The sequence below is a fragment of the Venustampulla echinocandica genome (genome assembly GCF_003357145.1).
Source record: "Venustampulla echinocandica strain BP 5553 chromosome Unknown scaffold_9, whole genome shotgun sequence".
In the NCBI taxonomy this organism is placed as follows: Eukaryota; Fungi; Ascomycota; class Leotiomycetes; order Helotiales; family Pleuroascaceae; genus Venustampulla; species Venustampulla echinocandica.
The window spans coordinates 138,822-151,075 of NW_022474214.1; the positions used below are offsets into that span (position 1 = coordinate 138,822).

Consider the following 12,254-nt stretch of genomic DNA (forward strand, 5'->3'; position numbering starts at 1 on the left):
CCCCCCCCCTTTTTTTTCTGCCGCTGACCTGTTTCCACGACTAAACCGTAGGTGTGTGCTAGTCGGCAGACCGTAGTTGACGACTCTCCTGTAGGGAAAGGGGCCTCCTCTACATGCCCGTGCCACCCCTAGGGCCTCTTCCACCCCCCACAACCCAAGACCGCATTGCATATTGTTGAATAAATGCAAGTTCGTATTCAGGTTTGTATTCAAGTTTGTGTTTAACCTGGTGCCCACAGCTCCTCATGCAAGTTTAAATCTGCATAGCGTCGCAGTGTCACCACCTCGCACACAGCCAATACAATGCTAGCCTTTTTTTAATAGTTTCCAGCTTTGCATAAAGCGTTACGCTAACTTACGGTTTGGAGCTTTATGGTGGTAGCCACAGTATCTCCCAGAATGCCATCCCCCGTTAACCACCTTGCGTAGTCCTCAGCTCTACCTTAAAGTGCTGATACGTCGGGCACAGTACTCAGCTCTATCTAGGAGCCCTTCTTGGCGATATAAGCCGTAGATATGTCCACCTTGCAGTTGCCTTGTCGACTCGTTTGGAACTCTCATATAAGTTGATGATTCATCTGGCGCTGTACTCAGCCTCATCCCACTTTTTGCTACTGAGAAATCTACCGTGAACGCCATGGTAGAAAGCAAGAATGATTTCCACGTGGTTGGGAAACCAATCTAAAGGTTCTGGAAGTTTAGAAAGCTGCGTGTCGTGCAACTCCTAAATAGCTTCAAAAACAGCTTCCGTCAAACTATTTAGAGGCACCTTGTCTAGTGGATTGAATGACCAACGTAATGCGGCATAAGACCAAGGCACATTTATACTATGCTGTTTAGCCGTGACTGCTCCGGCTGCCTCCTCGACCGCCACCCCGGCTGCAACTCCAACTGTCGCCCTGACTGCCACTCTAGCTGCCACTTCGATTGCCACTGATTAACATTGACGACCCGAAACAGATTTACAATGTCGACCTCTTGGATGAGGGACCCCCATTGTCGATCAGTGCGGGTCTCCTCCCCATCTAAGCTCTAAAGCTTAACTACGTTAGCTGTTAGAATTAGGATAGATAATCATTACTTCTGTGGACATTTCAGCGTTTCTCAAATGTAACAAAAAGACACTAGCTTTTACATAGAGTAAACTATTATACGTACTCGCTTTGGCGTGATAACAGGACACATAGTTAGAGATTTGACCCTGACATTGAACTACGCAACTCGTATAAATCTGAAGGACTATGTAGTAGAGTTCGCAACCGCCTCCTTGGCCTTGATATCCGCCAAGATATTCACCCAGTCTAGAGCGGCATGAGTTTCAAAATCAGCACTCCTCAGAGGCGCCCAGCCTAGTGCACGGATCTTGTCGCCTGAAGAACGAGAGCTAGAGGTAAAGTTATTAGGGAAATTCTGCGGTCTTCTACTCGAAATACAAGTGGCTTTGGTAGGGAACTTACTTGGAAGCCCAGCCGATCTCGGCCAGGAGATTTCTGCCGCCGGTTAGTATTCTAGTGGCTTCCTCCAGGGACAGTTGCTTAATCTCGGTGGTCTTGAGAGCGCCAGCTTCCACGCCAGCCTTTGCAACCATTTGAGAAAGCTCAAGCCATGTATGATGGCCATCTTGCAGAAAATAGACCCCATCTTTGCCGTGGGGAATGTCTGCACCTGCACCGCTCAAGATCTTCGAGAGAACGACCTTGTAAGCGCGCGCCATGTCCAAGACGTGAAGGTTATCCCAGCGTCCAGCACCATCACCAACAACAGGAGTGTTGCCCAGGAGGATTGACTTGCGGATCAGGATAGGCGTGTGGCAGAACTCATGGAGCGGATCTGTGCCAATGCCGTAAAGAGAGGGAGACATCAGGATGTACGTCTTGACGCCATACTCGACGCCGACCTCAGTAACAACAATATCGCTGGTACGCTGGGCGTATGGGACGGCAGAGTCTCTGCTCTTCAGGTAAGAGAATATGTCATCTTTGTCGGACAAAGGGTAGTTTAATTCAGAGAATGTCTTGGAAATAGGTCGATCGGCAATGTTGGACGTGCCAGAAGTCTTTTGGGCGAGTGAGCAGTTGATCTGCGGTAGAATGCGACTGAGAAACTTACGTGGATGTAGTAGACGTCGTTGCCGGTCTGTTTCTTTCTCTGCGCAAGACCTAATATCAAGGCTCGTGCAGAGAGGGTGTGGAAGCCCGAAGCACAGTGGATGACAACTACGAGACGTCAGCAATCGAACTTGAATATTCAATGTCAATGCCTTCTTACCATCGTGTTGGCTGGCGAGTTCAGCCAAGACATCAGTATCGTCCAAGTTGTTGAATATCATAGGCTCGAGACCTTTAGCCCTCACGGATGCGGCACCACTCGCTCTTGTCAGGGCAGAGACGTTGGATTTATTCACCGTGATGATGTCATCGGTGAGAAGAGAATCTAGAACTGCTCCTCCACTGTACACGAGGACAAATTAGCATGGAGATATAGCAGTTGACATGTGTTGAGAGGATAGAGGATGGATAACGAACATGTAACCGTTTGCGCCTGTTAAAAGAATCCTTAGACTCGACATTTTATAGGGTGAAAGAATAAGCTGTTATTGTTTGTATTTTTGTAGAGATTAAGTACTGGGAATTGTACTAAGATTGTTGGTAAATTATATTTGTTCTGTGCGTACGTTAATACATATATATATCCTTTCTTATGCCTTTCACATTGTGCTGTTTAACGTAGTGGCTACGATTAGGTCATAAGATGAGTTCAGCATCTGGCGATGTATGGGCCTCGGAACCAACGGCAGTGAGGGTACTTTCATTGGCGCTTTGGCTAGAACTACAACATACGAACTGGTCACGGCTCGGCTGGCACGTACTGTACAATCAGGCCAATATGTCTGTTGCTTTGTAATAGAGCTATTTAGCATCTGCATAACACTATGGTCCGAGTCGTTGGCTGTCTCGTCTTCAACATTCTCGCGCCACATACCCGGTCATGGCTGGTTGATTATATATGGTAGACAGACATGGCAGTTTTTTGCGACCCCTGTTTGAGAATACGCCAATAGGAGTGAGGCTCTGTAAGCCGCCACTTTTAAGCGCATTGGGTAATCAACGAATGAGATAAAAGGCGCTTGACCGCAGAACTTTCCAGATCGGGCCTAAAGCGACGATTCATAGCGCTAAGGCGGGCTCAAACCTCAATTACCACTTTGCTTGTCTGCTCACTTAGTCGCAGAACTTTCCACATGGCCAAACTTCATTACTAATCTATGCTTTAGAATGAGATAGGAATGGAGATGACAAATATCAGACACTAAAATTCCGATTACTGCGTTTGACGAAATATGACAACGTGCTGTGTTCAGCAGGCTGAAGAGTTGGGATAGGCAAGAGACATTTGATATATAATATAACCTAATTCTCAATCTTTTTCACAGGAAAACTCTATATTCAATCACCACTAAGACCCTCTCTCATTTTCATCATCAGATCCACCGATACTCACCATGACCCAACCCATCACCGAAGTCGTCCAGCTCAAGCTCCAGCCTGGGGCCGTGATCGAGGAACTCATGTCCGACTTCCTACGCATATTGCAGCGCCAACCTGGATTCCAGCACCTCGCATGGGGGAGATGGGAAGAGTCTCTGGACAACGTGCAGCTACTCTTGAGTATGTCCTAATTTCTCATCGTGTTCTATTAGCAGGTCCACCACCTCGAATGGCCGCGTGACTGACAAATAGTCCAGATTGGGATACTATCGAGGCTCACAGACAGTTCGAGGCGTCGGGGGCAGACTTTGCCGCCGTCGGTGAGGTTCTGGGGCCTATACTTGCCAAGCCGCCTGCGATGCACCACGTTAATTTCAAGCCTGCTATTGCCGACATCGTCTCGAGCGCCGCGACTGTCTAGGATGAGACACTGCAGAATTTCGGGCAATGTTCAATGTGCATACATGGGATCGCAAAGGTATCTGGGTGATTCCTAGCGAATGGAGGAGCTTGATGGGAGGGTTAAATAGCAATGATTTTACATCGCTGCGATTATACTATACAGTAGATAGATATATTCACAACGTCGGTGCCTCCCTAGTGGCCATCATAACCGGAGTTGGACATAATGTTATGGCGACGAAGGTCATATTGTTCTAGCCGACCACAATCTTTCGTGCTGAGGTTCATGAGGTAGTTGATATTGGCCTGGATGTAGTTGGGATTGAGCGCGAAGGCGTCTCAGAATTCCGCCAGGAGATTGGAGGGTCCTGTCGACTGCGCCGGTGGCGGGGATTAGAGGGGCTGTAAGAGCTAAGCTATCAACAAGCAGGGTGTCCCATGACCGAACAGTTCGCAAGTCAGTACTAGCCTCTGTTGAATGAAAAGCTGTAATATGTGTCCTCTTATCCGTCGGCCCAGGTTATTACCAGGAAAGGATGGCTTTGCACGAAAGACCAGAAGCTAGCAGAGGCGGTCTATGAAGTAGACGTACTAGCCAGCCTTGACCTCGATGGTTCGAGACTATTCATCCGAAGCATGAAGTCTGGTCGATATGAATGATGTAGGTTGGAGAGAAATTGCGACTCCATGCTTTGTCTTGAATCATCACGACGCTAAATTCAAAGGTGAGCAGTGTGCAGAATACCTCTGCAAAGGTGTAGATGTAAAATTCGCGCCAGTGTTAAAACGGTTTGAGTAGGGACTATTATTAAATACCGAGTTGATTTGTTGGCCATACCAGGTGGCACTATACAACCACTGACTCCAAAGCAAGTTCTAATCCAAGAGAACTCGTTCCAAGCCATAACCTCCTACGTCTACTGCGCCGCCCACACTAGGTTCAACCTCCCACCACTAACCAAATACTCCCTCAACCTTGTCCCACACCCCTCAGCGGTCGTCGCCTCAACTAAGATGTTCCCTTGCTGCTCGTGAATAAACTCGGCCTTCACAGCATCCCTAATCCAAGCCAATTACCCAGGCCTTTTCTTTCTAAGCCTCGAATGGGTTTGAGTATCTACCACCTCTTAAGACGCAAACTGTTGAGACAATCAGAAACGAAACGATTGATAGCTTGTTCTACGCTGCCGCTGAAGCTACGGAAGAGAGCATACTTAATGCACTCTGCCAAGCGGAAAGTTTAACCGGTCTTAAGGGGAGAACAGTCAAGGCTCTCTCCCTACTGAAAGAGTCCAGGCGAAATTAGATAAGCACCTAGTGCGACTATAGTGTAGTTTCATGAAGGCACAACTAGAGATCTAGATTGTCGCTTCTATGAACACAAATACATCGACTGAATCGTCGCAAGTCAACCGTCACCTTCACCTTTACCATACTTTTTACTCTAAAGTTTTATGTAACACGCTAGTTGATGCGGAAGGTGGTATCACGGACACGAATATATTCTTGCAGATCTTTGAGAGTGGTAGAAGTGGTGAAGGGATGAGGGGGTTGGTAGATGATCACAGAGATAGTTTCAAGAGAGCATGAACAGCGATCATTCGCGAGTATCACGAAGGTGATAGACTACCTACCATAAGTCCAGTCCTAGAGGTTAGAATCAATGTGATAAATGAGTCGGAACTATAGGATAGGTAAAGAGAGATAGAAACGTCCACAGCTCCAACCGTCGATGTCGTCACCGAGTCCTGCAGGGTGAGCTGGGTGAGGTGAAGCACGTTGTTGTGTTATTTTCGCATTAGCTCTAGAGTTTGGCCGTCCTAGCTTACTAACGAGCTACGTAATCTGAGCTTTGGAAGTGGAGTTAATTGAGGTCCAGGTTTACTGTTTTAGCTGCGTGCGGTAAGGACCGCGTAATGTTATCGCTGAAACGAGGGGCAACTTTCTGCGGGGTGACGGTAAGCGACCCTAGCGTCGCCAAACCACTGACTGGGCTTCCACTCCTATTGGCGTATTCTCGAACAGGGGTCGCAAAAACCTGCCATGGCTGTCGACCATATATAATCAGCCAGCCATTGCTTAGCGGGTTCACGCGATTGACCAAGCTGGTGGCACTGGGAGGCATATTAAAACATTCTCAAAAACTTGTAATTATATGCGATGAATAATTATCCATTTGTAAAAAATATTTCTTAGGACATTGTTGCCTTCCAGAGTAGATCAGATCATTTTAGTACTTAAGATGGGCGCATCAGTCCAGTAAAGTAAACTCCAACTTCTCTTTAGGACAAAGTCATATCCTATATCATTCAGTACAGAACCAAATGGTGTCGTCTCGTTCACAGGCAACAGCAAGCCCAAGCATGGCCCTGAAGAACGACAACGCGAACCTCACGTCATCTCCAGCCAGTTCCGACCTCGAAAATAATACTGTCGAACCCAAGCCCGACGCATCCACCGGCCGAACAATCGGCAGCATCCGGTGGGCTCTCGTGTGCCTCTCGCTCTATATCTCTATCTTCATCTACGGCCTCGACACCACCATTGCTGCCGATGTCCAGGGCTCCGTCGTCGAAGCATTTGGCCACGTTGAGCAGCTTTCCTGGATAGGCTCCGGCTTCCCTCTTGGCTCGGTGTCTGTCATTCTCCTCTATGGCACCCTGTACACGGCATTCAACATGAAATGGATATATGTCGCGTCCATGGTCATATTCGAGATCGGATCAGCGCTCTGCGGCGCAGCACCCAATATGGATGCTCTTATCGTCGGTCGCGTCATTGCTGGTTGTGGCGGTAGCGGCGTCTTCATGGGCTGCCTGAACTACTTCTCCAGCCTGACCACGCCCGAAGAACGAGGTCTCTACATCGCCGGAACCGGCTTCTGCTGGGGCATAGGAGCTGTCCTAGGCCCTGTAATTGGTGGCTCCTTTGTCGAGTCCAGCGCTTCGTGGCGCTGGGCATTTTACATAAACCTCGTTATAGGCGCTGCTTTCGCCCCTGTGTATATTTTAGGAATGCCGTCTGTTCGCCCTGTAACTGATCTCTCGGTGATGGATCGTGTTAAGAGACTTGACTTTTTGGGATTCCTTCTCGCTGCTGGGGTCTGGAATTCCTTCACAATAGCTTTCACCATGGCCGGAGGCCAATGGCACTGGAGCAACGGTCGCACTATTGGTACCATCGTGGCTTTCGTTGCAGTCCTGGCCATGTATGCTATCCAGCAAACCTTCTCCATCCTCACCACCCCAGAGAACCGATCCTTTCCGATCCATCTTCTCAGGTCCAGAACCCAGATACTACTCTACATCGGCACGGCAGCTAACGTAACAGCCATGTTTGTGGTCGTCTACTTCATCCCGATCTACTTTCAATTCGTACATGGCGACTCGGCTTTACAGGCTGCCGTCCGACTACTACCATTTGTCGTGGTCACCGTATCCTTCAACCTCAGCGCTGGCCATCTACTATCGAAGATCCGATACTATATGCCCATATATGTTGTTTCAGGAACCTTGATGACCCTAGGTAGTTCTCTGCTGACCGCTTACCTCGACCCGAAGACTCCTGCTGGCCTAATCTATGCCTTCACTGTCATCACCGCTGTGGGTGCTGGCCTAACCCTGCAGCTTGGCTACCCTGTGGCCACTCTTAAAGCACCGAAACACATGGGTGATGCACTGGCATTACAAAATATCGCACAGATAGGCGGCATCGTCATCTCTTTAGTGATAGCTGGCCAAGTCTTTCAATCCACTGTTACTTCAAACCTGGCGAAGGTGCTAGAACACACAGGCTTCACAGATGCGGATATCCAGAGCGCCGTTGCGGGAGCTCAGAGCAAGATCTTCCAAGAAATCAGTAGGGAACTGAGAGAACAAGCTATTTTAGCCATTACGCAAGCCATGCAGAGGTCGTTCATTTTGGTTTGTATTGGCGGTGGTGTTCTGACCATCTCTGGCCTTCTTATGAAGCGCGAGAGGCTCTTTGGAGATGTTGTTCCGGTCGGTGCTTGAGAAGGCGAAGGTAATATCATGCTATATATTGCATTTGCGCATGGTTTTTGGTACTGGCGTAGAGTTTGTACATGGCTTCCTCCTCATTTTATGTCACGGGCGTACGAGGCATTTTCGATAGATATGACATTTTCTAATTCGTTTAATAATTGTATAGGTTTAGAGTAATAGACATTATCCATTTTTCTCCTAATATGATCATAAATGCTTTTGCAGTAATTATGTGAAGCAAGGTGGGACATGATTCCTGTTAACAACACGGCCATACAACACCAACTGATCTATCTCATCCCTACAAAGATCTTGCTGTGCCCACGCGTCACGAACCATGCGATCGGCAAGAGACATTGTACCGTGCGGTTGCCTCCGCAGAGATTCTCTAAAGACCGTCAAAATAACCGATCGCTGCTCATCTGTACGTGCTTCGAGTCCAATAATGAACATTGGCCATGGGCGTTCACAGAACGCACATTGTCCCAGGACATCAAATGCACTGGCTACTGCCAGGTTGTAAGCCTTGTGACCCATAGACTCGCCTTTAGCCAGTCGCAAAAGATATATCAGTGTCGCTAAGCGGAATACTTCAGCGACTCTAACTTGGTGAGCTGCCTTGCCTGAATCAATTTCGGATATGCCAGAGTGCCGCTGCTCTAAATTCTGTAACCGGATCTCTAAGGACTTAATAATTGCCATGTGCGACTCGGATTGATACCCGGCATCATTGTGATCCAACACGGCATCGATTACCTGGCAGATGAGATCCAACAATTCTAGTGAGCAGCCCAGGATTGGTACGACCTAGGTCTTCGTTAGCTAGAAGTCCGGATTTGGACAACATACCATACAGTGAGTCGCTCAGGCGCAAACACAGCCTTTGAGATGAGTTTCCTTTGTCCTGCTAGCTCGATCTGGTCGGCATTCTTATTATCCCAATGCCGGATGCTGAACTTGTACATGACGTCGTGGTAGAAGATCCAATCCATGAGTAATGCTTTCTCGCCAAAGTAGGTGTCGTCTTTTTCGGTCACAAGATTGGCAATTCGTTTTGTACCACAGAAGAATATGGTCCAACTAAGGTCTGAACTGTTGAAATCGAGAGTCTGCGCCACAGTTAGCAAGTTGTGACCGATACCGGCAGAGTTTGGTATACTTGACCTCGAAAATGCACAATAGCATGCTGGCAGCCATCATCTGCATGGCCTGTGAAAGCTCAGGAGCTTCGATGGAGGCTTGCAGCGCTCGGAGGGCGTTGGTCTTGCTCACAGCGGCTGCCATCTCCATCCCCAGATAATAATATGATAATGCGCTAATAGCGCATCTTGACGCTATGGAGGAAAAACTGTCATCTTTGAGTGACAGCCTTATGAGAAGGCTACAGAGGTCGTTAGGATCGTGGCTGGAGGGGGCCAAGCGGGGAGTGGAACTGTAGCCTGTCGTCTGCGTTAGCTGTCCTGCAATGCGTCTAGACGCATAGTAATTATTGTATGGCTTACCATAAGCAGCGAGGAAGGTGTCCAATCTCGCGATGTTTGGGGGCTGCTGTGAGAACCAGATACGATTCAACGTTGCTGGGTCGTAAGGGGCCAAACCTGATACGGATATGCATTAGGCCAGTATCGTCATCTTGAATCCTTCAACACGCATACCTTTGCTCTCGAACGCTTCCATGTCCTGGACAGAGGTGTTAATAAAGTGCCGGGGTCGTGACTTTATGGGAATCGTGTAGATCCCTTTAGGATGAGCGAAGCGCCTGCTATCGCCTTGCCGCGGCCATGATAGCCTGGTCCCATAACCTGAACACTTGCGCCCTTTATCTCTGCAGTTATGGCAGAATGGTACGGTCTTGTCGCATGCAATCTTCAAGGCTGTCAAGTTGAGGTGTTAGTGGAGTGGCGACAAGAACATTTCCTTTGAGATCTTACCACGGCAGTTCCAACACCTCTTCAAATCAGGGCTAGCGGGGAATGCAGCTTGGCCCGATACGTTTTTCCGCATCGTTCCTTCTATTAGCCAGGTATACCGTTGTCGTGGCTGTGAATATACCCTTTTTCTAGAATTGTGATGCTGTTGATGTTGCTGATTATTAATACTCGTTGGATGTATGGGAGGGGCAGCTTATTGGCACCCTACAGTCTGGAGGTGGCGAACGCCCGCCCAACTAACTAGCTGGCTGATGGAAGGAATGGGAGTTTGGCTCCGCCGCTCCAACCAATCGTGCGACATGAATAAATATATACATCTCTGCCATATTCAACGCATCCAAAAGTGCAACGTTATACCCTGTACCCTTATTCCCGTATATTGCTATGCGGCCGCTTGTAAGAATAAATACTCCAATTTCCTATGGAGCCGGTGCCACCGATCAAACTCTCCATCTCTGTCAATGACGCTATGTATCCGCTATCACCTATCCATAAGAACGCTCCTCTTACACTCCCCAAGCACATCTACAACCTTCTTAATATTTTCTACACTTGCCGCACTTAGTCTTCTGATCTTCTCCCCTCCCCTGCCTCCTCATCCCCCCTCGCGTTATCGTATAGACAAGAGGGACAACAGGTGCTGAAAAGAAAATCACCATAACTCCGAGCGCCGCAACCAAGTTCAGGCTTTTGGATAGGTTGCCTCCTCGCGGAGCGCGCGAGAAGAACATCAAGCTGTAGACCAAGACGATGTAGTTCCTTCGCGGTCGGTGCAGTGCAGGTTTTTGTTACGGTTGGCCCTGAGAAACTCCAGCAGTTCTTATACACACTCGGATTGTCCTTTCGGATGGTGTTGATTAATGGGACCCAAATTAGTATACTTAATACAGGTAATTGATTGGTCAGAATGGGTCATGGAATGGGGTAATTGAATTGATTCCAAAGCCTAATACTATGGGGTGAAAGCCTCACATATATAGGCAAATGAATGTATGGGGTCAGGTGATCAATCAGGTGACTCAAGGAAATAATACCGATAGTATCCGAATAGCTTCCCAGGGCCTCCATCATCATGTGCTATACTAATTAGTATAGGATGCGATGATATCCGTGTATTCGGCTCATCGCGAGTATATATATCTCATTTCTCCTTTGTAGTAGAGAAGTGCTAAGTAGGGTACTTAAATAGCTTGACTAGCTAGTTAAGGGAACTCCTATAACTCCTATATTCTAACACTCCCTTTCAAAGATCGACTACTTAATTAGGACTTATTTAAAGTTTAATTAAACTTATCTTTAGAGTCGAGTTTGTTGGAGATATCTACTATATTGAGTTGTTGTACGAATTCGGTATATTTTTGGGCAAGTAAACTTTTAGTAAACTTATCTACTACTATTTTGGTAGTAAGTACTTACTCTACTTTAATTGACTTAGAAAGTATTTCTTGGTATAACTAGTACTAATAGATATTAATATATTTGAGTTTAGTCTCCAACTATAGAATATCTATAGTAAGAAAGTGTATTATCTATTGATTATTACAGTATAATGTCTGTGATTAGTCGTCTTAGAGATCGAATTAGATAGTTTTGAAGAATTTATTCTATTAAATAAACTCCTTGGCAGCTAATAAGATAGCTAGGAACTCTGTCTCAGTACTCGACGTAATAATAGTCTTTTATTTAGTAGCTTTATAGTAGATTACTCTACTAAAGAGTTTAAAGTAAAAGTTATTTGAACTATATCTAGTAGTTAGATTATCTCTATAAACTGCGTCGCTCTATGCTGAAAAGAACTTTTTAGATTGAGTCGCGTTATTATTGAATTCAATAACTAATCTTTTACTACTTTCCAAGTATTGTAATAAGTAGTCGGCAATAGTAAAGTATTTTAGTCCAAGATTGAGCTGAAATTCGGCTAATCTGGAGATAGCTTTGGCCACGTCAGTATATATAATAACGGAAGTGTAATTGATACTACTTACTTTTTACTAGTAGGCAAAGATCTGTTGGGAGATAATTTGGCTAGTATAAAAGTTTAATTCTCCAGTTAGTAATAGAGTAGATAGAACTTTAGTATTAATATTGATATTGAATTTGGAACTTATACTTTGAATATATAAATCCTGAATAAACTAGAGTTTCTTAGTAGAACGTTCTTTAAAGATTCTGATCTTAAGAAAATAATTAGCTTTTTTAAATAAACGCAAATAGTATTTAGCTATTAATTTAGTCTTAAATTAGTCTATTTTGACAGTATCTTTTGGGACAAAAATAATGATAATATTATCTACGTAAAAGAATAGAGTAAACTAGGAGTTTGAATATAAGTAATTAACTCTAGGAATAGAGTAAAGTTTTAACTAAATTAAAATAGATGTAAGTTCTTTATATTAGAGTAAAAGTAACTCTTTGAATTTGTATAAAAC

General features: G+C 46.0%; 4 protein-coding genes across 4 annotated transcripts; 2 read left to right on the forward strand and 2 right to left on the reverse strand.

The window, feature by feature from the left end:
* Window positions 1–1,239: 1,239 nt before the first annotated feature.
* BP5553_08830 (Uncharacterized protein) lies at window positions 1,240–2,569 on the reverse strand (the record flags this gene model as incomplete). The annotated part of the gene is made up of 5 exons (XM_032017453.1): window positions 1,240–1,384; window positions 1,458–2,056; window positions 2,110–2,216; window positions 2,269–2,450; window positions 2,526–2,569. 5 exons carry the CDS (start codon window positions 2,567–2,569, stop codon window positions 1,240–1,242), a joined length of 1,077 nt encoding a protein of 358 aa, XP_031866096.1.
* Window positions 2,570–3,502: 933 nt separating this feature from the next.
* Window positions 3,503–3,909, forward strand: BP5553_08831 (Uncharacterized protein; the record flags this gene model as incomplete). The annotated part of the gene is made up of 2 exons (XM_032017454.1): window positions 3,503–3,668; window positions 3,746–3,909. The coding sequence occupies 2 exons, from the start codon at window positions 3,503–3,505 to the stop codon at window positions 3,907–3,909; spliced, it is 330 nt and encodes a 109-aa protein (XP_031866097.1).
* Window positions 3,910–6,253: 2,344 nt separating this feature from the next.
* On the forward strand, window positions 6,254–7,903 carry BP5553_08832 (MFS transporter; the record flags this gene model as incomplete). The annotated part of the gene is made up of 1 exon (XM_032017455.1): window positions 6,254–7,903. One exon carries the CDS (start codon window positions 6,254–6,256, stop codon window positions 7,901–7,903), a length of 1,650 nt encoding a protein of 549 aa, XP_031866098.1.
* A 219-nt stretch (window positions 7,904–8,122) lies between these two features.
* On the reverse strand, window positions 8,123–9,898 carry BP5553_08833 (Uncharacterized protein; the record flags this gene model as incomplete). Its single annotated transcript, XM_032017456.1, has 6 exons — window positions 8,123–8,701; window positions 8,749–9,003; window positions 9,059–9,333; window positions 9,397–9,492; window positions 9,550–9,768; window positions 9,826–9,898. The coding sequence occupies 6 exons, from the start codon at window positions 9,896–9,898 to the stop codon at window positions 8,123–8,125; spliced, it is 1,497 nt and encodes a 498-aa protein (XP_031866099.1).
* Window positions 9,899–12,254: the final 2,356 nt, after the last annotated feature.